This window comes from Hoplias malabaricus, chromosome 17, assembly GCF_029633855.1.
Source record: "Hoplias malabaricus isolate fHopMal1 chromosome 17, fHopMal1.hap1, whole genome shotgun sequence".
NCBI classification, from domain to species: Eukaryota; Metazoa; Chordata; class Actinopteri; order Characiformes; family Erythrinidae; genus Hoplias; species Hoplias malabaricus.
In genome coordinates this window covers 3680115-3704941 of record NC_089816.1, presented here as the reverse complement: position 1 = coordinate 3704941, position 24827 = coordinate 3680115, and the positions used below count along the sequence as shown (strand labels likewise).

At 40.1% G+C, this 24827-nt stretch overlaps 1 protein-coding gene across 2 annotated transcripts in view; it reads right to left on the bottom strand.

The window, feature by feature from the left end:
- gria1a (glutamate receptor, ionotropic, AMPA 1a) overlaps positions 1–24827 on the bottom strand; it is a 119691-nt gene that overhangs the window by 65423 nt on the left and 29441 nt on the right. For both annotated transcript variants that reach the window (XM_066649998.1, XM_066649999.1), the window contains exons 3-4: positions 19462–19701; positions 5477–5661 (exon numbers count right to left, since the gene is read on the bottom strand). In XM_066649998.1, the coding sequence (XP_066506095.1) occupies positions 5477–5661; positions 19462–19701 (425 nt within the window). The remainder of the gene's footprint in view (positions 1–5476; positions 5662–19461; positions 19702–24827) is intronic.

Genomic DNA, 24827 nt, shown 5'->3' with positions numbered 1-24827 from the left:
CACAACTAGTTACAAGGGATGAAAGGGACGTGTGGCTTTGGGATGCAAATAATTGTTTTGATTGTCACAGAGAAGGAAACGTCATGGAGCCAGACAGGCAGCAGATGGCTGATGAGCATATTTGATTGATTTAGGCTTGTCCTTTAACAGATGAATGCAAAATGAATGGATATTCACTATTATTTTATAATAATGGTGACAATAACTCTTGAGTGGAAGTTTTAAATTGTGACAGGTGCGGCTGTTAGTGCAGAATGGAAATTGTAAATGAAATGTAATGCAAATTGCTTGTTGCTATGAGGCATGTTTTGTTTTAAACTTCTGACTTCTGTTATGACAGAGCACTACTGTAATGATTGCTGAGATCTTAGTGGTGAGTTGGAGAGAAACATGAGTGCTAACAAAGCCTGTGTTTTACAGAGAGAGATACAGAGCTGAAAACAGTGAGTCATTCTCAGACGGAGGAGGAACACATTAACACTCCTAATCTTTCAATCTGCCCTACTTCAGCTCTCTCTCTCTCTCTCTCTCTCTCTCTCTCTCTCTCTCTCTCTCATTAACATCTGGTAAAGCCCCTTTCTCCATTCTGTCTTCTGATATTTTCAAGATAAATATCTTTATGTCAGAAAGCAGGAAAAAACAGCCAACCTTTGTTGACAGAACTAGAAAAAATGCTCCTGATGTTTTTAAACATGTTTTTTTTTTAAACTAAAAGCTCAATGTTATATCTTGTGAGTCATATTTTGGTAATAGCTTTTGTTTTTGGTAACTCCAAAAAATGCTAGCTAATTATTAATGAGATAAATTCTAAGACCCAAGCAGTTTTCTTAATATCTGTTTAGGAGCCTACATTAAAAAAATATAAATGCAGAGGAAATATAAACTCCATTTCTGGAATTGTTGGGATTTCTTGTACATTTTAATAAAGAAAAGAGTCTCTCATGAACCAATACCAAAAAAAAAGTGGAAAGAAATGATATCCAATGTTTTCACTGCTCAGTAAATATTTAAAAAAATGTAAAATCTGACATGTGCAGCACACTCTAAAATCTTTGGGACAAGAGCAAAATAAGAGTGAAATGTTTATAGAATATTCATCCTTCTTTTGAAAAATTCAAAAATTAGTAGATAAATATTAAAATTATTAAAGGAGCGTCCAGGAAAGGCTTAGTATTTTAAAGCAGTGAAAGGTTGTGAGTCACCACTTTGTGCCAACATTTGTGAAAGAACTGTCAAACAGTTTAAAAAGACAAATTCTTAACACAAGATTGCAAAGAATTCAAGTTTTTCACCATTTATTGTGTAAAGATTCAGGGAAATCAGGGAAATCTCAATCTGTATGGGGCTAGGATGGAAACCACTGCTTAAAGTGTGTGACGTCCAACCTTCAATGACTGAGAATCCGTCATAGTACTTTTATGAATATAGTCACACTGGTTCAGGAGTATCTAAGAAAAGAGCCGTCACCTAACCCAGTCTGCTGCTGCTTTAAGAAAAGCAGTCTGATACTGTTATGCAAAGAGAAAGCCATACATCAGCTATATGTAGAAATGCTAAAGAGTTCTAGACTCAAGCTTCTCTCAAACAGTCTGAAAGACAGTGTGAACGTGGGCTGTGATCAGATGACTCCAAGTTTCAGCTTGTTTTTGAAATAGCAGATGTTGGGCCAACATCTCTGTGCCAAAGATAAATGGACCATTCAGACTACAACCAGTGAAAGATGCAAAAGTCAACATCTGTCCTTGTATATAGGTGTCAGCTGTGATTGCTCTAAGACTGCAAGAGAAGCTCAGCTTCCCCTAAAATGTTAAAAAAAATATAAGTGATCAAATATATTCTGTTGTGTGTACATGTCATTGAATAAATATGCACTACAACGCGCTCAACTTTTGTTCAGAATCAGCTTCTTATCACTGGTAAAGACGCGGCTTTCCTCTCAATCATTCCCGCAGCTTCACAGTGCTTTAAACAGTGGACGCTGAGCGTACACAGAGTTCAATAGCGAAGCAGCGAAACGAGACGAGTCATTGGATAAATGCTGGGCTTTGTCCCGCCCATCGGACGCTCAGCGTCTCTAGGGGTCAATGGGGCAGTGGGCTGAAGTTTTTTTATTGGGATTTTAAACACGTACTGCCGTCAATGCTGATGTGCTTAAATATTGTACTAAAATGCATATATTAATAATTTGAAAATCACAGGAAATTATTCATATCAATCATTTGAAGAACTTGATAATCAGTAAGTGTTTTTATCAAAAACCAGACCACAGAACTTGGTTCAAACCTCCACTATGTTCATTACATTTCTACACCAATGAGTTCTACTCTTTACCCAACACACACACAGGCAAGACACAAACACTCACATGATTACAATGGTGTTTGCAAATGGTTAATTAATTCTGTAGTGTACATTTAAATTATCACCTGTACCCTCTCAGAAAAACTGTCACTGTGGTGGTAACCTCCAGAGTACATATTTATTACCTTTAATTAGGGAATGTAATTGAAACTTATTGTTATAAATGTATTTCACACACTCAATTGTATACACTGTTCTATAATGAAATCTAACAAATATTCACCTCTGGAGAAGAGAATGTAATGTACCTTGAATGTATTGAACACAACTGGACTTTAACACCACTGCTGTACCTGCTGTTACACTGTATGTTGCTTCTTTTCATACGATAGACTGTATGTATCACCTAAGATGGTGGTGGTGACTGTATTAAAGGAAGAAGAAAGAGAAAAGCCTATGCTTGACTTGTTTGCCTACAGTCCAGGTCTGTTTCTAATAGTGTAACTGAAGTCTTGTGTAACGCAGATATTTGGGCAAAATTCAATGTAGCAAATATCAACAATTAGTGTCCTCAGTTCCCAAATGAGTAAAAAGTGTAACTTGGAGTGTGTTGCGGGCATAATATTCTAAATATATTTAAATTTACATATTATAATTAGTTTGGTCAGTGAAAACAATGGAAATCTTTGTACTGTTTACAATTATATAAATGTTCAAGAATATTTACATATAACAGATTTTTGTATATTACTGCATTTTATTAAAACTCCCAACTTTTCTGGAAAATGGATTTGTAATTTGGGTGAAAATTACAGTAAAAACATTGATGGTCTTAATCTAAATTACACTAAAAAATGAACAGATCCTAGCTATTAAAGTCTTATCAGAAGGATCTATCTGAAAAAAGTGCACATGGGATGAGTTCTGTGTGGGTAGCTTCATTGTGAATGTTAGTGTGTCTTTGAAAGGGGACAGGTTTTATTAAAAGAACAACTGTCAATCACTAGTTTTGAGATTCACAAAATTTAAAGTGGCAACAGAGAAAACAAAAGACTGGAAAATTTAAATTAATGTTTGCTAATATTCTTAGTGTTAATGAATTGGGGGCGGGGGGGGGGGGGTGTTAAATGTGTGTCCTATTTTTGTTTGTCCAGATGAAGACATGTATGAGTTTGTGGGTTATTTTGTGTGTGTGTGTGTGTGGTAATAAGCATTAATAAGCATGTGTGCAGTTCCTGTGTCAGCTCCAGCACATTGTTGCATTTAATCTGAAGCAGTGAACAGACGTTCGCTTGTGGCTGTGACAGACAGTGGCATTAGTTATTGACACTGACCCCCGAAAACAGCCCCTCCAGGCCAGCTCCAGGCTGGGAAAATAAATAACTGGGACCCAAAATGCCCTCTTCATGTGATAAACACTCTCTCTCTCTCTCACACACACACACACACAAACACTGGACGAAAAGAGCTGAAAATCTGAAGTCTTCCTAAAATGACCTCATTGGACTGGTGTGCCCTCTACTTTAGAAACGTCTTTAAAAACTTACTCACAAAGGCAGCTGCTGTTGTGTAACCACACAAAGAACTCTCCTTAAACAACCCAGCTAGAGGAGAAGATAAATAAAAACAAAGCAAAAGAAAACACTATCACAAGAAAAAATGGCCAGTGCGGTAGACTGCTGCCGAACACTGTGATGGATGATAACTGGGAGAACTCAGAAAATCACCACAAACCGATGCAATGCAAGTTTAACTGAAAATATTGGGTCATCAATAACCAAACTGAGGCAAGTGATCACACTCAGAGTCACAGACGAAAGTGGAGAGACGAGTACTGTATTTAAAGAAGCAGATCCCACAGATGTACACATTCTTATTCGCTTAAAAAGCTAATGTTACTGACATCTTAAAATTAAAAGCATTTCACAGGCTTGAGATTTAAACTAAATTAGAAAACATTAATAAATTAATATGATCATATTTGGATACTTTGTCCCAGCTCTAGAATATTAAAATCTGAGACTTTTGCCTGAACTCTTCAACTTGTATTAATAAGTCTATAGCAATTGTCAGGTATGTACTTGACGACAGACCTAGAGAAACTAGGATTGAGGGAAGCTCCCTCCTTTTTCCTGAGGCGATGCATAGAGGAGGAGAATGCCACACGGCTGCCACCAGCTCTGAATGTTGGCATGTTATTTATCTCCCTCTGTCCTTGATGCTTTGTGTGAGTGAGCAGTCTGTCCTCAATGATAACCACAGACACAGGCTCTGTCTAAATGCTCTGGACTGCATTTAAAAGTTGAGTCACCAGGGCCTGCCGGTGCAGGAGAGATATTTCCTGCCACTCGGCACGGGCGGCGGGTCACTAACGTGAGAGAACTGTCCCTTAGAGAACACAGCCAGGATTTTTAGGATGTGACCTTTACCAGATGAGTTGTGAGAAGAGGAGAGCACTGCAGCCACCATGCAATTACATCGAGAGCAGAATCCTTGCCCAAGAAGAAGGGCTGCTTACTAGTGATGCACTGAAGTGAAAATTCTGAGCCAAAACAAAACTAAAAAAAATTAAAAATTCATGACACAGACCAAATAAACGAAGTATAATTAAAAACATATTGTTTATAACAATTCCTTTGCTACAAAGGTTGAGAAATGTTCCTCTATCCACCTTAAATGGTGCAGCAGTTACATTCTGGTGCCATGAAATCCTACGTGTTGAAGCAGATACTGTATCATATTCATGTTGTATACAACAGATGATGTATTCTTGGGTCATTCCGGTCAAAATAATGTTGGTGCCTTTCCACCTTAAATAGCACAGGAGATGCAGTCTGGTAAACATTCCACCTTAAAAGGTGTAGCACTAAAATTCCATCAACCATTCATTCATTGTCTGTGACCCTTGTCCAGTTCAGGGTCACGGTGGGTCCGGAGCCTACCCAGAATCATTGGGCGCAAGGCAGGAACACACCCTGGAGGGGGCGCCAGTCCTTCACAGGGCATTCCAACGACCAAGTCTGACATTTTAACTACTGCACCTTTTAAGGTAGAATGAAAAAATTCTAGTAAAAAGTTTAAGTTCCAGAAAACATCTGCTGCACTGTTCAACGTGGAACGGGAAACTTGACTGTTCTAAATGCTCCTGATCATTTTCGGTGCATGGACTGCTTACCTTCTTCAGGATAGACATGAGGCGCTCCAGCTCACAGTCGATGATGATCTGACCCTCCTTTCTCTTGTCCAGATCCTGAAAGACTTTGAGGAAGGACGCCTCGGTCATGGTCTCCACATTGACTGAGGTCACTAGCCAGTTCCGTTCGGCTGCAGTGTCCAGAACCTTCTGCAGAACCGTGAGTCCTGAGATGAGGTTAGAGAGAGAAAGGGAGAGAGAGAGAGAGAGAGAGAGAGAGAGAGAGAAATGTGTATAGTGAAAAACAATGGCATGACATTTTGGTGATGCTCTCTAAACCTGCTGCTGTAAATACCACCACTACCACCTTAAGGTCAAAAATAGTACACTTGTCAGAGCAGTTCTCAGCACATTTATCACGTGCACTCAGGTCTACCTCTCTAATAACTGTAAGTCAACAAAGGACAAAAACACAACCAGTGGCGAAGCTTTAATACCAAAAAAAAAAAAAAAAAAAAAAAAACTCCACAGCTCAGAGGGTGCACTTCTCATTGGACATCACTTTTATTTAGCCAATCAGCAGCCAGACTTAGCTGTCCATCCATTAGTGCTGCAGCCAATGGAGTCACAGTCCCACCTACAGGGGTTTGTTGGTGCTGAGAGAAACAGGTCAGTGCTTGAAAAAATAAATAAAATAAATACAATTCTTATTTTAGCACCGTGTCTCAAAGATAATACATTTAATTTTTCGCTCAACTCATCTGTGACGGCAATAAACAGACTGACTTTTTGTAGTTCTTTATACATAAAAATCACATTAGATCATTTCATATGAGATTAAAAATAATATTAAATTATGTATATGAACGGTTGTCCTGTGAAGGACTGGCGTCCCCTCCAGGGTGTATTCCCTGCCTTGCGCCCAATGATTCCAGGTAGGCTGTGGACCCACCGCGACCCTGAATTGGATAAGCGCTTACAGATAATGGATGGATGGATATGAATGGTTTATGAAGACACCATTTGTTTACTTTGTTATAAAAAAAAATAAAAAAATAAGCAGCAGCTTGGATGCAGGCGGTTTGTTACTTAATGCGAGTTTTACTTGAAGTGTGCACTGTGGAACAGTACTATCTAGGAAAATCTAAGTATAAGATCGGGACAAAATTTAAGGGCTCGTATCGGGATCAGGGACATCACTATTTCTTAGACATACAGTTTGAAAAATACAGTTAGATAATGCGGCATGTTCTTTTGTTAAAAATAAACACTAATACTTTGACAATATGATTTTGTTATGGTTTTCATAATATCACATCATATCATATATCGCCATTTTTTTAGGCATATCGAGATATGAGTTTTTTGGTCATATTGCCGAGCCCTAAACACCACATACATTGGTGTTTCCCATTATTACACAGTTTATATTAGAGTATCTGTTTTAACACGAAATATGTTATGTGTAAAAGGACATAAAAATATGCTAATGCATGTTGAGGCTTCTTAAGTACCACAACATCTGTTGTCCTTAATTCAAATTGATGATGCATCTAGTTCAAGGGATCATATGATGCTTTTTAATACATCTGTATTAAGAGTGCTGCATTTATTTTGTACGCAAATATACTCCGTAAACGCTGCGCAGAAAAACAGATTGCAAGTGTAAGTGAATTCCTTTTCAGGGTTTGTGCATCTCTTAACAGGGACAGTTTACTTCAAAATGGAGTAGGAGCAGAAGCTTTGGTTTTTAGACAGATGCTTTCTTAATTTTCCCATTCCCATTTTTGCTATATTTAACCTGTTGAATTATTTCTCTGTGCTCACACTGTTGTTTCGCAGTTTAAACTCATACAGTCCCAGGATTGGAGAGACTTCACCATCATCTGCATCAACAGTAGACTCACGTTCCTTGTTTCATCTTTAAAATGCGTGTGGAATGAAGCTAACTGTTGTTCAAAAGCTCCTACACTGAACAAAAGCATAAATGTAACACTTTTGTTTTCGCTCCCGTTTTTCATGAGCTGAATTCAAAGATCTAAGATCTACTTTTTCTATGTAAACAAAAGGCCATTTTCCCTCAAATATTGTTCACAAATTTGTCTAAATCTGTGTTATTGAGCATTTCTCCTTTGCCGAGATAATCCATCCCCTTCACAGGTGAGTCATACCAAGATGCTGATTACACAGCCTGGTTATGGCACAGTGCAATGTGCAACTGCAATGTGTAGTTTACTTTTACTGTATTGGGGTGGTCTGGGGGGCTCCTGGGGGTCAGAAAACGAGTCAGAATCTGGTGTGAGCACCATTTGCCTCAGGCAGTGCAACACATCTCCTTCACATAGTTGATCAGGTTGTTGATTGTGGCCTGTGGGATGTTGGTCCACTCCTCTTCAATGGCTTTGTTATTTGCTGGACATTGTCAGGAACTGGAACACACTGCTGTATACACCGACCCAGACTTCCCAAATGTTTTCAGCTTCCAGGAATTGTGTACAGATCCTTGTAACATGGGGCTGTGCATTATCATGCTGCAACATGAGGTGATGGCTGAGGATGAATGACACAGCAGTGGGTCTCGGGATCTCATCACGGTATCTCTGTGCATTCAAAATGCCATCAATAAAATGCACCTGTGTTTGTTGTCCAGAACATACGCCTATCCAGACCACAACCCCACTGCCACCATGGGCCACTCGATTCACAACGTTGACATCAGCAAACCACTCACCTGCATGACGCCATACATGCAGTCTACCATCTGCCCTGTAGAGTGAAAACTGGGATTCATCCGTGAAGAGGACACCTCTCCGACGTGCCATACACCAACAAATGTGAGCAACGAATGTGTCCCAATGAGGACGAGCATGCAGATGAGGTTTCCCTGAAGCAGACCAGTTGTTCTCAGACGATCTTGGAGGTGAAGATGCTGGATGTGGAGGTCCTGGGTCGGTGTGGTTACACGTGGCCTGCGGTTGTGAGGCCAGTTGGATGTACAGCCAAATTCTGTGAAACGCCTCTGGAGACGGCTTGTGGTAGAGAAATGAACATTCAATTCACGGGCAACAGCTCTGCTGGACTTTCCTACAGTCAGCATACCAACTGCACGCTCCCTCAAAACTTGTGACAGCTGTGGCTTTGTGCTGTGTGATAAAACCTCACATTTTAGAGTGGCCTTTTATTGCGGCCAGTCTAAGGCACACCTGTGCAATAATCATGCTGTGTAATCAGCATCTTGATATGCCACACCTGTGAGGTGGATGGATTATCTCAGCGAAGGAGAAGTGCTCACTAACACAAATTTGTGAACAATATTTGAGAGAAAGAAGCCTTTTTTGAGGCTAGCAAAAGAATTTAAAAGTATGATTTAACAGCTTGTCTCATACTTCAAGTGCAAAACTCCAGAGGTCACATGTCAGTTTGTCTTAGGGGTAAATAAAAATAAATAAATAAATACATACATAACACATTAGATTTCTCAGCAAAGTATCACGTTAACGTTCTGCTGGATCCTTACTAACACATTTACACACTGCATTTCATAAGATGAAAGCCCTCTCCACTGTCAATGCAGTAAAGCTACGGAACAGAAGACTAGGAGTGGGCACAGGGAGCGAGAGTCTGTTTAATTACTTGCAGGAAACAGGGCCTGATTAGTGAGGACATTGATTCTGGCTTTAAATTTACAGCTGCAGAGAGCAGCCACACTCTGCCGGCACCAGACCAATCAGTTCTCTCTGGAGACTGGCCACAATTATTCTCCAGCATTAACAATGCTCTCAGCAGCTGCAGCACGGCTATTAAAGCCAGACTGATTAGCTGCTGATTACTATAAGAGCACAGGTATAGATCTCAACAAGTTTCTGACATGTAAGTAAGATCACTATAGAACAGCATCCCATCTGTGTGTGTGTGTGTGTGTGTGTGTGTGTGTGTGTGTGTGTGTGTGTGTACCAATGTATGCTGTATTATCACGTAGTTGTTAATAAGTGCTGAAAAGTTCAAAAAGCACTAAAATAATTCAGCAAATTTTATATTGAATACAAATAATATTTGAAGTGCTATGTAGTCATCTAAATAAAAACAAACAAATACATATAAGCAACAACCTTTGTAGCTTTTAAAGCAAAAAGGAAAATGTGTTTGAACATAACTTTAAATATTAACTCTCAATAACTCTCAACAGTCAATATCAAATTGTCACTGCCCAGTTTTTGTCTCTCTTTAGTTTAATACATCATTTAAACCCAACCGACTTCCTTCACGCTGTGGGAAAATGTCATATGAATGGACCAATAGAAATGCTCCAAAATGACTTGGAAAAAAATCTTTTCACACCGAATTCAGTTGAAAGTTACGAAGGTTTTTTTCTGTTTGTTGTGAAGTTACTATTTTGGGAGATGTTTGCATGTATTTAACTGGACAGCGATGATATATGACCTTAATGTTAAACATCACCTTATTGTTAAAACATTACAGAGCACTGTGTAAGGTAGAAAGAACTTCTTCCCACAAGTATTATTATTATTATCACATTTGAGGTAAAACAGAGCACTGCTTTCAAGGTAGAAAATGTAATTTTGCCTAGAACGAATTTGTTTTTTTGCCTGAAATCTCTTGTTTGTTAACAATTAAGCACATTTACAGCCACACATATAGTATATGTATATGGTAAAAGAATTTCTGCATACACCATCTATGCCACAAGTGCGTCCAAGTATTCTCCTGAAATGAAACATTTTAATCGAGAGTGAGTCTTCCTTTGTGTTAGTAACGGCTTCTGCTTTTCTAGGAAGGAACATTTCTGTGAGGATCTGATCACAGCTAGGAGAGCATTAGTGAGGATGTTGGATGATTAGTTCTGCATCAGCAACACAAATCCTACTCATCCCAAAGGTATTGGATGGTGCTCCATCACTCTTTAGGACACAGTTTCACTGCTCCACAGCACCACAGGCCCCTCTAGCGCACACTTGGCTTTGTGCACGAAAACCTTGTTTATTTTGAGCTATCACAGAGCAAGTTTTTTTAGAGTGTAGATTGCATCTCTGTATATACAACTGATTATCTGGGTCCACAGTGAGTATGTGTTAAAAGGAACCCTGCCAGAATATGATTGAAATGCTCTATATTATTAAAACATGGTAAAAATCCCCACTAATATATATTTTCTTTTCTTTTTTTTCATTTGAAAACTAACACCTTTATCCTACATATTTGAAATATGAATGCTGCTATTATTTCAGAGTTGCAATGGCTGTTGGGTCGATGATGTCACATGGTTGCATAGCGCTAAATTATGCCGTGTTACTGATCTATGTCATTTCCAATTGAAAGGCACATGAACGACTGATATTCACAGTTTCATAGATTTCCCCAAAATAAAAACAGGAGAAAAAATTAGGGAAGTCATTTTTCCATCAACAACACTAGCTGCTCTCCCCCACGCTCTCCTCCACAGGCGCCTGCTTGTCATTATTTTGAATCCTCTGGTGTGTGTCGTCGTCAGTGATTTCAGAAATGCTGCGTTCTGGCTCAAACCGAAAAGGCTGAACCAGAGTCATGTATGTTCCAGGGCAAAGGACCACTACCACTGCAACCGTATGACATAACTACCCAGTGTGCACTTTAACATCAATAACAATGGCGACCTACATGTAGCTGGGTTTTATTTAAAATTAAGCAAATGTGTCTTAATAATTTAGAATAATACTATAATATTAAGGCTAACAGCTGTAACATTATGTAGTATCTACCTTATCATTAAGGCTTCATAATCATTTGGGATGCTCCATTGACCTCTAATATGGAGAACAGAGCCCCTCTCATTGCTATTCCAGGCTCAGCACCGCTGAAACTACACTGTGTTACTTTTAGATGAAGGGAACCACCCCCATCTCTCTTCCCCTCCCATAAGATTTCAGTTTTTCTTGGCAGTGCTATAAAAAGTCATTATTATACTCTTCAACTCTTTGCTCCGGAGCACAAAAAATTATAATCTTACTTAAATAAGAGTCTTTAAAGTATGTAATCACAGTCATGTGCTTCTTATAAAGGTCTCAGAGTATTTCAGCACCACGATCAGTTCCCCAAACAGTCTCCCTTTCAGAAACAGGACTGTCTGTGTGTGTGATTCACAATCCCATTCATCCTCAAGTCCAGAATGTACAAAAAGAAACAAAGTCGGAGCCACGCTCATATCCGCAGAGTCAACACAGCCATCAACAAAGCGGTGCGAGGAAAGTTATCGCCTTTCCACAAGCAGTTACACTGCAGCTGAGTGAGGACCGCAGGGAGGCATTAATAAGCCTCAGTGGGCATTTATGGGGGGGATTGTTTATGAAAGGTTTAATGGACTTTTCAAGATTGGTTTATGTTTGGATCGGCACCCAAAATAAAAGGAAACGTACTTGAATTTAACTGCCTTTGTTTAAAGCCAAACAGAAACAGCTGTTGCTGGAGCCAGAGTTAAAACCACAGCCACGGGAAGAATAGACCTGCTGTAATTTATTACACCCTTCAGTGTAAGCAGAAGTAAATGTCTCATTTATTGTTAGGGACATGCTACAAAGGGGAGCAACACACACACAGAAAACTGGAACCATGTTTTTTAAACACAGGCCTTAAGCTCACCATAAAAAAACATTCAGCAGTTATTCAACACCACTGAAGTCTCAAGTGCATTCAAAGTAAAAAGATATGAGAAGCACAAAGAGAATCTGGGTCACAAACATAAGCCAAGGCTCTGATGAAACACGGCATTGAGAGGAGGAGAAAGAGATATTGATCTCTCTGCATTAATCTGCGTCTGATTTGATCTCCTGAACTGATGTTCATTCTGAGGTCAGGGCGTTTCTTAGTCCTGTTCGTGAAAGACTGATGGCTCATTGAGGAGCTGGAAAAACTTTAAACTACACCAGTGTTCATTTGTCAGCTGGTTTTGATTTGGTTTAGATTTAGTCTAATCTTAGCAATTAATTTATTTTCAGATTTAATTAAGAGGTAGTCCATTAAAGAAAAAAAAACTTTTTAATTCATGCATTTTTAAAGGTTTTATTATGTTAGACATATTTAGTAACATCCAAAAATAATAATTTAAAAGTTACGTTGCATTTAAAAATGTTAACCTCAAAAATTATGGGTAAAATTCCCATGGTCTTCTTCAAAAACTTTAGGCATTTTTTTAACATTAACATTCATTCATTCATTCATCCATTCATTGTCACACCCTTATCCAGTTCAGGGTCGCGGTGGGTCCAGAGCCTACCTGGAATCATTGGGCGCAAGGCGGCAATACACCCTGGAGGGGACGCCAGTCTTTCACAGGGCAACACACACACTCACACCTACGGACACTTTTGAGTCGCCAATCAACCTGTGTTTTGGACTGTGGGAGGAAACCGGAGCACCCAGAGGAAACCCACGCAGACACGGGGAGAACACACCACACTCCTCACAGACAGTCACCTGGAGGAAACCCACGCAGACACGGGGAGAACACACCACACTCCTCACAGACAGTCACCCGGAGGAAACCCACGCAGACACAGGGAGAACACACCACACTCCTCACAGACAGTCACCCGGAGGAAACCCACGCAGACACGGGGAGAACACACCACACTCCTCACAGACAGTCACCTGGAGGAAACCCACGCAGACACAGGGAGAACACACCACACTCCTCACACACAGTCACCCGGAGGAAACCCACGCAGAAACAGGGAGAACACACCACACTCCTCACAGACAGTCACCCGGAGCGGGAATCGAACCCACAACCTCCAGGTCCCTGGAGCTGTGTGACTGCGACACTACCTGCTGCGCCACCGTGCCACCATAATGTTAACATTTTAAGTTCAAAGTGTGCTACACACTGAGACTGAGGTGACTTCCACAGATTGAACTCTATGAATCACTGGCCAACAGTTGGTTGAGCGATTCCCAGACACTTGAATAAATTATTTTCCTCTTGCTCACTATTCTGCCCGGCCGCTCACATTGCTCTGACAACAGTAAACATCTTCTTGTTTAAGCATGTTCCTGTTAACGTTTTTTTTTATTTATTATTTTTTTTTTTTTTCTGTATCCAAATCATAAATAATGGGTTGTTTTTAATTAATTGACAAACGTAATATTTACTCATAGTTCTCATTCTCAAATGACTATTTAAAATTTTGCTCATTTAGTTTTTGCTTTAAAAAATAGATCGTAAATTTTTTTGTCATAATTTCTGTTAACAAAATTAACACTGGACTACACTTAAGCTGCCATTAAAGTGGAATTTGATCTCTTAAAAGCCCTCTTCCACCAACATGGAACTGGGGCTGTTCCTGTTTTCCAAGATAATTTGCAACCATTCTGCACATTTCCACTAACAGAACTACGTTCTGGATCCAGAAAAGTTCTTTCCCAGCTGGAACCATCGACAAAATTGTTTGGCAGGAACCATGATGGTGTCTGTGGGCAGGTCAAGCTAAAGACATTCCAGAAAGAGCCCAGAGCCTCAAATAAAGTGTTATCACACAGTGCAGCTAGATGGGTCTAGGTGAGGGGAAAAACCAGTGATCCACGTCTGTGGAATATTCACAAGGAAATAAAAACGGGAAAATGCTCTGTATGTGTGTTTTCTGGGGCTGTGGTCAGCACGACTCGAGGTACGCTGACTACTTTTTCAACTGTCCTCTCTGTTCACAGGTTCAGCAGGAATCATAGATAGAGATATACAACAGAACATATCACTCTGATCTGACCCTGCTGTAAACACTGGATTAACCATGACTCTGTCCTGACTCTTTCCATTTAGCTGTGGCTCTGGTGCTGAATTTAGCCACAGCACTTCTCCACAGCCTAATGCTTATAGGGCTTTACACTCCTCTGGTCCGCTATTGCTACTGGACCTTAGGCTCATGTGCAACTGTTTTTCAGTTGAATAAATATTTCTCTATGAAGGCTGAACAGATTATTTTCACAGAACTGAACACTTGTGTCCACAATGGTCACATTGTAGCAGTGTAAATGGCTAATTTTCAGTGTTTACGGGGCCTGATCATTTGAAGGACACTTTTCCCACAATGTTGCCACTCAAATATAAAAAAAAGACACCCCCAGCTTCCTGTTCATTTTAAATTTAAATGCATCCCCTTTGTGCCTGAAAGGTTAAAAAAAATCTTTACATTTACATGCCTGGTTTAAAAAAGAAAAACATATCAACACGAGGCAGACGAGATTACGCTGCACCAGATAACCACGTTAGCCACAGGACACCTCTTTCCTTGCCTGACATTGAGAAAGCATGGCCTATCCGCTACAGCAGATAAACTCATGCTCTATAGGAGACACTGCTGCACTGCTGTGCTGTATGTGGTGGTGGAATTCACATCTGAGTCTCACACACACACACACAGCCTGGAGCACGCACAAACCTCTACACAAACAAGCATTTCCTTAAAAGGCTTAAAATAACCCCGTGGACAGTGCAGCGGCGTATCCAGGCAACAGGAGGCTGGCAATATGGATTCCTGCAATATGGTTCCACTCAGTCACAGAGAGTTAATGGCCCTACAGTTCTAACCCACAGTCCTCGCAGCTTCCAGCAGATAAAACCATCAGCCAGACACCCGTGGCCTGGGCCGAGACACACGTCAAAAACCCCAGCCGCATTCCAGCCCGGTGCTGACACCATCCTATTGTGAGTATGGAACAATGTGGGGACTGACAGAGCGCGAGAGAGAGGACAAGAGACGTAAAGGATTTGGAAAGATAGAGAGAGACAGAGAATTCTTTCATCTGGATCTCTCTCTCCCTCTTTCTATCTGTCTCAAGGAAGCCTGCAGTATGCAGCCAGCATCTTGCTCCAGTCACGCTCGGCCGAGCTGAAAGCCCATGACAGATGGCAGCATTATGGGGCCTGCTGCAGCCCATCGGCTCCAGGGTGTGTGTGCGGGGCCGTGGGGGGGTGGGTGGAATCTGGCACACCTGGTTTTGACAGGTGTGTCAAACTCTACCTGTGTAAGGAGGAGCGCAGCACAGCGAATACGGACCGCCACTGACCAGGACAGATGAACGGATTCCTCCGCATGCAAAATAAATCCAGAATAAATCAACATCAAAGGAGGTGTTAACTTTAGGAGAAGGAATTGTATTATTTTGAGAAACTAAAGAATGGTAGACTTTAAAAAGAAATAAATAAAAAAATAATCAATCAAAAATCAAGCATAGCATTTGCAAATGTGCAAAGATTGGCAACAAAAATGATACCAGTTTGGTGCTATGTAGGATTTTGAAGGTAAACAATGCTCATCCATCAATTAAACATTGAACAGTTACCAGTTTATAAACATTCCCGATGGTTAGTGATGCCATTTTAATTTGAATTACTGCGGATTAAAAACCTCATGTAAGCTACAGTGTCAACCAAAGTTAGGAACTGCTCTGCTGGCCCAGCCCATAACGTGGGTATCAGGGGAAACACAGCTCAGTGACATGGCCCTGGTGTGGTGCCCAAGTTCAAATCCCTGTACTGATTTCACAGATGTGAGACTGTATATAAGTACTTTTTGAAGTTTTCAGGACATTTTAACAATAATGTGATAATACTGAATACCCTCAAAATTGTGATATTAGATTTTTCTTATCATTTCATGTCTTGTATTAATGTGTTAATAAATTAGCTCCCATTTGCTGAAACAACAGCTTCTACTCATCTGGGGAGGCTTAAATTTGAATATTTTTGTCCACAGTTGGTTTGTTTAAAGTAGCTGAATTCCCTGGTTATTAGGCACATCTGCTTTCTGCATACCACACTGCCGTTAATTCACTCAAAACAAGTAATGACACATGCTGGAATAAATGCTTCCTTTACTTAGTTGCTTCAAGGTCAAAGCAGTCATAGCAGTGTGTATTAGTGCACTACAGATCGATGACACAAGCACTCCAGAAATCTGTGATGCATACTATTTTTTGGGGCATACTCCACTGAGATGAATGTAATTCCTCTTTCTAATCTTCCCTGGTCTATATCTGACTAGAGCTGTATGTAGATCTAAGTTCAGTGATCAAAATCTTGATTTCTGAGATGGCACTTCCTACTTACCGTGCTGTGTGTCTTTAACTACTCTGTGAATAAAATTGGTCATTCACGTTTTTGTTGTCTCAGTGCTGGTATAAGCACAGGACCTTTGGATTAGGATTTGCAAAGCTCTGCTCTTTCTTTGACATTGTGTTCGGGAAACTGCTTCTCACTATCACAAAACAACAACAAAGCGAAGGCATAAAAAAAAGCTCACAGAGCAGAGTTCACAGACACATGCTGGTCCTAAACCCACATGCACACACACACACACACACACACACACACACACACAAAGATGTACATGTTCACCAATACTGCAATATCAAATCAGTCAATTGATGGTAATAAAACGTTGCTGTCATAATACATACTGGGAGTCGTAGGACATTTACTCAAGTGCACGTATTTAAAGTCAAATATGGAGTGCTCTGTGGGAGTGAATCTCAACAGGAATGAGAACCTCTGGGTCAAACATAACTGTCCAGTTAGTCAATATGAAGCAATGCTACTTTTTACAGCAAGAGTCTACTCTTGTGTTACCTGGCTCCTAAGTTTCATCAGCTTACACCATTCACTGCATATAGCACATGACTCAAACTGAGAGTCCGTGCCTGTTGCTGTAACATGACTGAGAAATATTTCATCTTAACAGCAGCAACATTAGTTTCTCAAGTTGAGTCTACATACCCGATCTCTGCCTAGCCCTTACATAGGGCACTACACAGGTCTTTAAATACTGATTCCTGTGAGCAGACAATGCATGATGTGTTTAAGTAAGGCCCTGTTCTCACCTGACATTAAGATCCATGTGGAGTGGTGCGTGGTCACCATTCGGTGTTATAAAAATCCATTGATATTTCGTGAATTATGTGCTCTGTGTGGTGTCTGGACGCTTTGAGGAACTTACACGATGGGTTGAGTGCAGAATCGACTCATTGAGTTAAGACGACGCACAGCTCGCATTAAACACTGGATTATACGTCAGAATGCACGTTTGTGGCTGAAAACTGAGGAATAACGCATTAAATGAGTCACGGGAACTCTTGGAACATTGGAACTTTTGGAACTTTGAAGGATTTCTTATTATTGAATGTTTTTTACAATGGATTGATTAATCATAGATCACTGGACACAGCAGAAAGCCACCCACAAACACATCGGAAGCCTTGATAAGGAAACAAACAGACTGCATGAAATGAATCGTGGATGTGGGGGGAGTGGTGTCAAAGACATTGTTAAGGCAGCTGCCCTAATTGTAAAGCACTGCTGGAAACCCTGTCCACTGGAATTTATTTATACATTCATAAAAACTGCAACTAATTATAGAAAAAACATTGAGTAACAGCGATTGTTAAACATATTTGCTCTTAATTTCTTCCCTGCACAAAAAATAAACTATAAAACAGCTTCCTGAGAGAAAGGGCTTAAAACCTGCACATTTGCAAAAATTACACATTTAATCCCTTCATTTTTTCAGTGACTGGTATGAGCTGCTTTGATATATGCCTTGTCATGTTTTCATATCATCTGGTGCACGTTTAGCGCTCACAAACTTGTCCATCTTTTGCCAAGAGCCCCCCCCCCCCCACACCCCACCACTTTGGGAACCACTGTGCTAACTTATTCAGGTTTACAGTATACTTGATTATCCAGTCCCAGTGTCTGAATATCCTTAATAACTATTTTTTTTTCTAAAAATTAACTGTATTATTACACTATTATATGATCATCATATAAGTGTTTTAAAATGACAATAATACAGTTCATCACAATTATTTTTGGGACAATATATCAACTACACAAAATGTCTATTATGACAGGCCTAGTCCCAAGGATGCCTTGTAATCGGAAAAACCTCATTTGGAGGTGGTCAGAGATGGATACGTTGGCTCATTGCATGTCCGACAGCAATAAGCACCGCCCGCTTCAACAGCATCACTGTCTCAGCCAGTGTTTTTCAAAAAAATGATAAAGTTACAATCCCAAGCCATAAATAGTGATTGAGTGTGTGTGTGTGTTTGTGTGTTTTAGTTGATGAGCCATCATGGTTCACGCTCTGACTCACAGACTGAAATTTGCCTTGTTACCTATGTTTCTGTCACAACCATCCAAAAATATATTTCTTTCCACTTGTAAATATTTTAAAAGTAGAATGTTCAGGGTTTCAGGTGTGTGTTTATTATGTCTGTAGGACAAAAATCTGTGGATTTATGCGTGTTTCTGCTAAATTTCTGTTTTATCCCACCCATGGGAGTGCTGATTCCAAGGGTTAATGTGCTCCAGAGGAAATTATATGAGAAATCCAATTACAAGTGGTCTCAGTAGGCACATGTAAAATGGCAGATGTAAACAGCTATGTGTCTTTTCAGTCATTTGTGACTGAATCACCTGAGATGCATAAAAATGGCAGGTGTGAACATGGCCCAAGATGTATTTGGGAATCAGTCATGTGTACACAACTCCAGAATGCATATATAGAGCTGGATTAAAGTTAAAAAGGTTTTGTAACTCTTCGGATGCGGCCTTTAAGCACAATTTTGATTAGTTTGCCACTTCCAGAGTATTTTCAAACTGTAATACTATATAAAAGTAAACAAAGCCACATACCCTTTAATCAGTTCCTTAAGACATTCATAGATATTGTCATTAATTCCTTTTATGTATTTAATACAATACAAGGTTTTATAAACACAATTTCTATTGGTTTTAATAAAAATTGTATTTGCAAGCTCTTCAGGTAGCATGTGCTCCAATGATTATTCTTCACGTTATGAAACAATTGTTATACTGACACCTAGTGGCCTGGATGTAGTAGAAGTTCTGTACTAAACCTGAATTAAACATGGTGGCTGGTGCAAGCCAGCTCTATATTTTATGGTTCATTCAAGGGCTTCAAAAGCAATTGCATTCTCTACAGCTGAGTTGAGCAGGTGTAACTGGCTGAATATCTCACCTGAGTCGGAGCTATAGATGTAGACAAACTTGCTCCATTTGTAGTGTTCGATGACACCCACTAGAGCATCCTGCAGCTCGGGTCTCAGCTGGATGACGAACTGGTTGCTCGTTTCGATGGGGAAGCTGGGTGTGACAAAACAGACGTGCAGTGCGCCGCAGAATGACATCAGCATGTTCACCGTCTTCCTGTCGTACACTCCGATGATGGCGTACACACCTTCTGCAAACTGAGAACAGACTGCAAAGAGAGGAGAAAACACACAAAAAAGGAACAGTTCAGTTCACTTAAATACACTTAAACATTGCAAACACACAGACACTCATGAGCTCCTGCTGGTGTGGGTCTCTTGTTTTTCAATGATGCACAAAAACAGTAAAGGTCTTAACAGCGCCAGCTTTTGGTGACTTTGCTACACACATATTTGTGATGTTGTTCATCGTTGAAAAAGTATTAAATACCATGTAACACTAATGTGGTCTGTATGACGAACACTGTTTGGCCTGAGACTAGATGTGAAATTGTGAAATCTCAACTTTATGATGTGCTACAGTACGTGGAGTTTGTTTCTTCAGCTTTGGAGTTCTTTTTCTTTTTTATGTTTTGTTGATCAGATGGTCACAAGGTTGGGAAGCCCTGCAATATCTGGCCTTTGAACACTGTGCTAATGATCCATTAGTTGCTGTCAATAGGCATCTATCATTGACAACCCTGCATTTCAGTTCTACAGGAGAAGTGCCTTAAAGGCGATGTTCACGACTTTAAGCTAATACACTTTTTAGACAATTCAGAGAACATTTCCTCACTATTTGCTAGCTCTGTTTGTGCGCTAGCAAAAAGGTGAAGTGTATGTACTTAATCCTGGCTTCTAATCGGAAACAAAGTGGCTCAGTCTGAAATAGCACTGGCATTATCTCACTACCTTGTTGGCTCAGGCATTGCAGAGAAACTGCATCTAGAAGCATTTGGACTGTGGAGAGTCCTCAGAAAGTTAAAAAAACAAGAAAAGAGATTAGGATGTTGCTCTATGCCTGCTCCATAGATAGGTAACGCTGACTTATTTTGCTGTTTAATTTATATAACTGAAAGGGAAACTGACTCTTAATTTGGGAGACCGCTAACTGCATGTAAGAAAACACAGAGCGAAAGTGCTACCAATCTAAACAGCTCGAGTAATTCAAACAGTGAATAGAAACTTACGGCCAAGTTAAACCATAGCCTCTAGCAGCCTACAGTTGGTTTCTAACTCAAAAATACTGTTTCACCTTAAATTATTATTATAAAATTTCCCCTTTCCCTGTAAACGTTTTATATATTTGTTAAAACAAAGGCTGGAACAATGGAACTATAATGATCTGGTCAGCGATCGAGAACACTCAAAACAACTGACCATCATTTCTACAGTAATAAATAGAAAAGCAATAATATTGCACTGTGTGAGTGTGAAGTGGTTCATGCTGAGCATTTGTGGGCTGGGGACTCACTGAGGGGGATGATAATCAATACACACAGAGGAGGATTTCATTGACATTTTCCTAGCAGCAGTTTGCTTTTCTGCCTTTTCCTCCCCCCTCTCTCCCTTCACTTGCTCCCTCTGATTCCCTGTACTTGCTAGCTACCTCTCTCTCGGTGTGTTCAATATCCCTGTCCCTGCCCTCCCCCCGTCGAGGCAAAATGGCCACCATCTGTTTCCAAACCTATTTCCTAAACCACTTTCCCACCAGGTCCTTCTCTGTCGTGAATGCGGAGTGAGTGTCCCTCACTGCTATCTTTGCCCTGGCGACGGTTATTTTTTACTCCAGCCGTGAGCTTCACATTTGAAAACAGATTGAAGTTGCAGTCTGTTCGCTGCCCGGGAGCCAGGGGCTGCCTGGGGGCTGTGGGACAGACACTCAAGGCCAACGTCCAGCAAGACGCCCATCCCACCGTACGCAGGATGGGAAGTGCCATCCAACACGTGCTTGTGTGTGATCCTCGTGCGCTTCTCCCTTGTCTCTTTTTGTCCCCCAGTTTATTTATTAAGAAATCGGTAACATTTTACAAGGGTACATTATTTCATGATATTTAAGAAAGTAATAAGCCTTAAGGAATTGTTAGGAAGTCTCACAATTAATCATTAAGTAACAATAAGGAAAAATAACTAGCATTCTTTTAGAACTTATATCATTTTTGTTTCCATAAATACTTGATGATTAATTGTGTCTTTACTTAATAATTTTGTAATGCTTATTACTTAATACTGTCTTAAATAATTAATGTACATTTATTGTAAAGTGTTAGCCACATCAGTTACAGATATGAAATCTACAGTAGATATGGGAGCATGGATCTTAGGCACAAGGGCGTCCGTAAGGTCTCGTCCTGATATTGGTCTCTGGAGCTCGAACGCCTTTCCAAACATCATCCTCATCATCATCCAAATCATCCTCAAGTCAGTGGCTGGAATCCAGTCACTACAAAAAACTACAATGTTCCACTACCCAAAACCGGAAGGCTTTGTAACCTTATTGCTCATTCACATTTAAGGAGGCGGTGAACTTCATGATCTGTCTTGCATCACACAAGAAAAAGGACAAAACAGCAGGATTTTCATGTGAACTGTGATGCATTTTGGAACAGGATCTACCCAAGAATAAAGTGAATGGAGCTCCACAAGCACACACACTAAAGGCCACTCCAGTGGTTAGTTTTAAGCTGTCTTTGAAGACATTTCCACCTTAAGTGACCAGAAAGAGCAAAAATACCTCAATATTACCCACATATTGAGCATGGAATAGAACAATATCCTTATTTCGATTTGTTCTTTTAATCGCTTGAAGTCCTCTATGTTGTCTAAAAAACTCCAGATTCCTCTGCCATGAGTGTGTGAGAGTGAGAGTCTAGCATACTGGACCAAGGCGGTATATTTTTACTCATTTATAAACACTGGGGCTTTAGACCTGTTTTGAAAATGCAAATAGACAGGAGCACTAGCAAACGGTGAGGAAACATCTTCCAAATTTTATAAAAAATAGTGTTTTGGGATTACAATTATGAAAGTCACCTTTGATGTTTATAGTTTAAAGTCCAGAACTGCTTTCACTGCTACTGTCTGTGACTCCTGTATGGGCTGGGAGAAAGAAATATATTCTATGTAAATATAATATTTAATTTTATGTATGTATGCATATATTTATGACTTTTATGCAGATGTAGGGGATACAGTAAAAAGTAAAGTTTAACTGATAAGAGATAGATAGACAGAGAGAGAGAGAGAGAGAGAGACACCCTATGATTTAGCTATTACTGAAGACATATGGCACATCAGATATGTCTCCACACATTACCATATGCCACGTGTGTCCAACTTGAAATGGCTTCATAGATTTTATGCGTCATGCTTTATGCCACAAGCTGCACAATGTAATGTTTGCCTAACTGACAAATACTTATATTGTAGAAGTGTGCGAAATGCAAATGAGCTTCAAACTCATCAGTGATTATTTCATTGTGTGACAGGACAATCTTGACCAATCACAGACATTTACTGAGAGTTTGGATGAAGTCATTCACATGGTGCCACAGACCTAAACAAGTCAAACAGAAAAGAACAAAAGCTAATCTTTAACCATGTCACACCAGGTGTTCACTAATATGAAGGGTCCCAATGACCTGGCTGCGGGCCAGTAGTGGGGTCATCTGAGATCAGGCCATAACAACTGCTTTGTACTGCATGGGAAAGAAGCAACTTAACCATTAAACTTAGCTTTTTTAAAGTATTATATATATCATATTATTACTGAATTAATATTATTATAAAGTTTTATTTTTAATAGTGATTTTACATGATATATTTACTGCTAAATTAATACTCAGAGAAATTTGATTTGATTATTAATATACCAGTCTACAGCCACAACTCTCAGCATGAGAACATGCTGTGCTGGCAAACTGACAAGTGACCCATTCTCTTCTGAACTGGCAAAATATTGGAAAAAAATAAACGTAAAATTTAAGACTATTCACATCACAATTCACAATTTCTGGATTAAAGTGAAGATAAAATCCCCTAAATGTGCCACAGTATGAAGCCAGGTTCACAGCTTGAACAGCCAGCATCAAATGGACACCACAACACAATGCTCGTCACTGTGTTCGGACTGTCAGCGTTAATCATGAACGCATAACGAACCAAAAGCATCTGAACAAACCAAACACAGGACGAGAAGTATAATTATGCCACTAGGGAACATTCATTCATTCATTCATTATCTGTAACCCTTATCCAATTCAGGGTTGCGGTGGGTCCAGAGCCTACGTGGAATCATTGGGCGCAAGGCAGGAATACACCCTGGAGAGGGCACCAGTCCTTCACAGGGCAACACAGACACACACATTCACTCACACCTCTGGACACTTTGAGTCGCCAATCCACCTACCAACATGTGTTTTTGGACTGTGGGAGGAAAACGGAGCACCCGGAGGAAACCCACGCAGACACAGGGAGAACACACCACACTCCTCACAGACAGTCACCCGGAGCGGGAATCGAACCCACAACCTCCAGGCCCCTGGAGCTGTGTGACTGCGACACCTACCTGCTGCGCCACCGTGCCACCCCCACTAGGGAACAGAGTTAATTAAAACAAACAATGAACCAAAGACACACCTCCTAACGTCCTCTGTCTGTAGTGGAGCTTCTCTGGGTCATGTAGTGGAGGAATTTCTGGAGCTGTTAATATTCCGTTGTCCATTTTACCCCCTATTGCTGGGTTTTCAGTTGGTAAAACTACCTCCAGGTAAACACACATAACCTCAATTTGTGCATTAAGTCCAGCTGACCACTCGGAAGACTGGCTCGCAAAATAAAAGGCATATGCATATGCAAATATCGTTGCTGTCCAAAACAAAAACAAATATGAATGCCTATTTTTGTGAATTTATAGCTTACTGCATAATTTGAATGTAGCAGCTAGCAAAATGGTGAGAAAACATTTTTTGAATTGTATAAAAAAGTGCATTAGCTTAAAGTCGTGAAAAATGCCTTTGAGGAACGTCTCCTGTTGAACTGAAATGCAGGGTTGTCAATAATAGATGCCTATTGACAGCAGCTAATGGCTCATTAGCACAGTATTCTAAGGCCAGATATTGCAGGGCTTCCCAACCTTGTGAGCTGCTGATCCACAGCTTGAGCTTTTAAAGCCTCAAAGCATAACCTAAAGAAGTAGAAGCATGCCAAAGCTGAAGTAACAATCCTCCAAGTATTTTAGCACCTCATAAAGTTGAGATCTCACAATTTCACATTGATCTCTGGGCTGTCCCAGCATGACTGCGCTCTGATTTCAAGGGCAACATTTTTTTTTTCTTTTCCCTCAGTTAACCTCAGA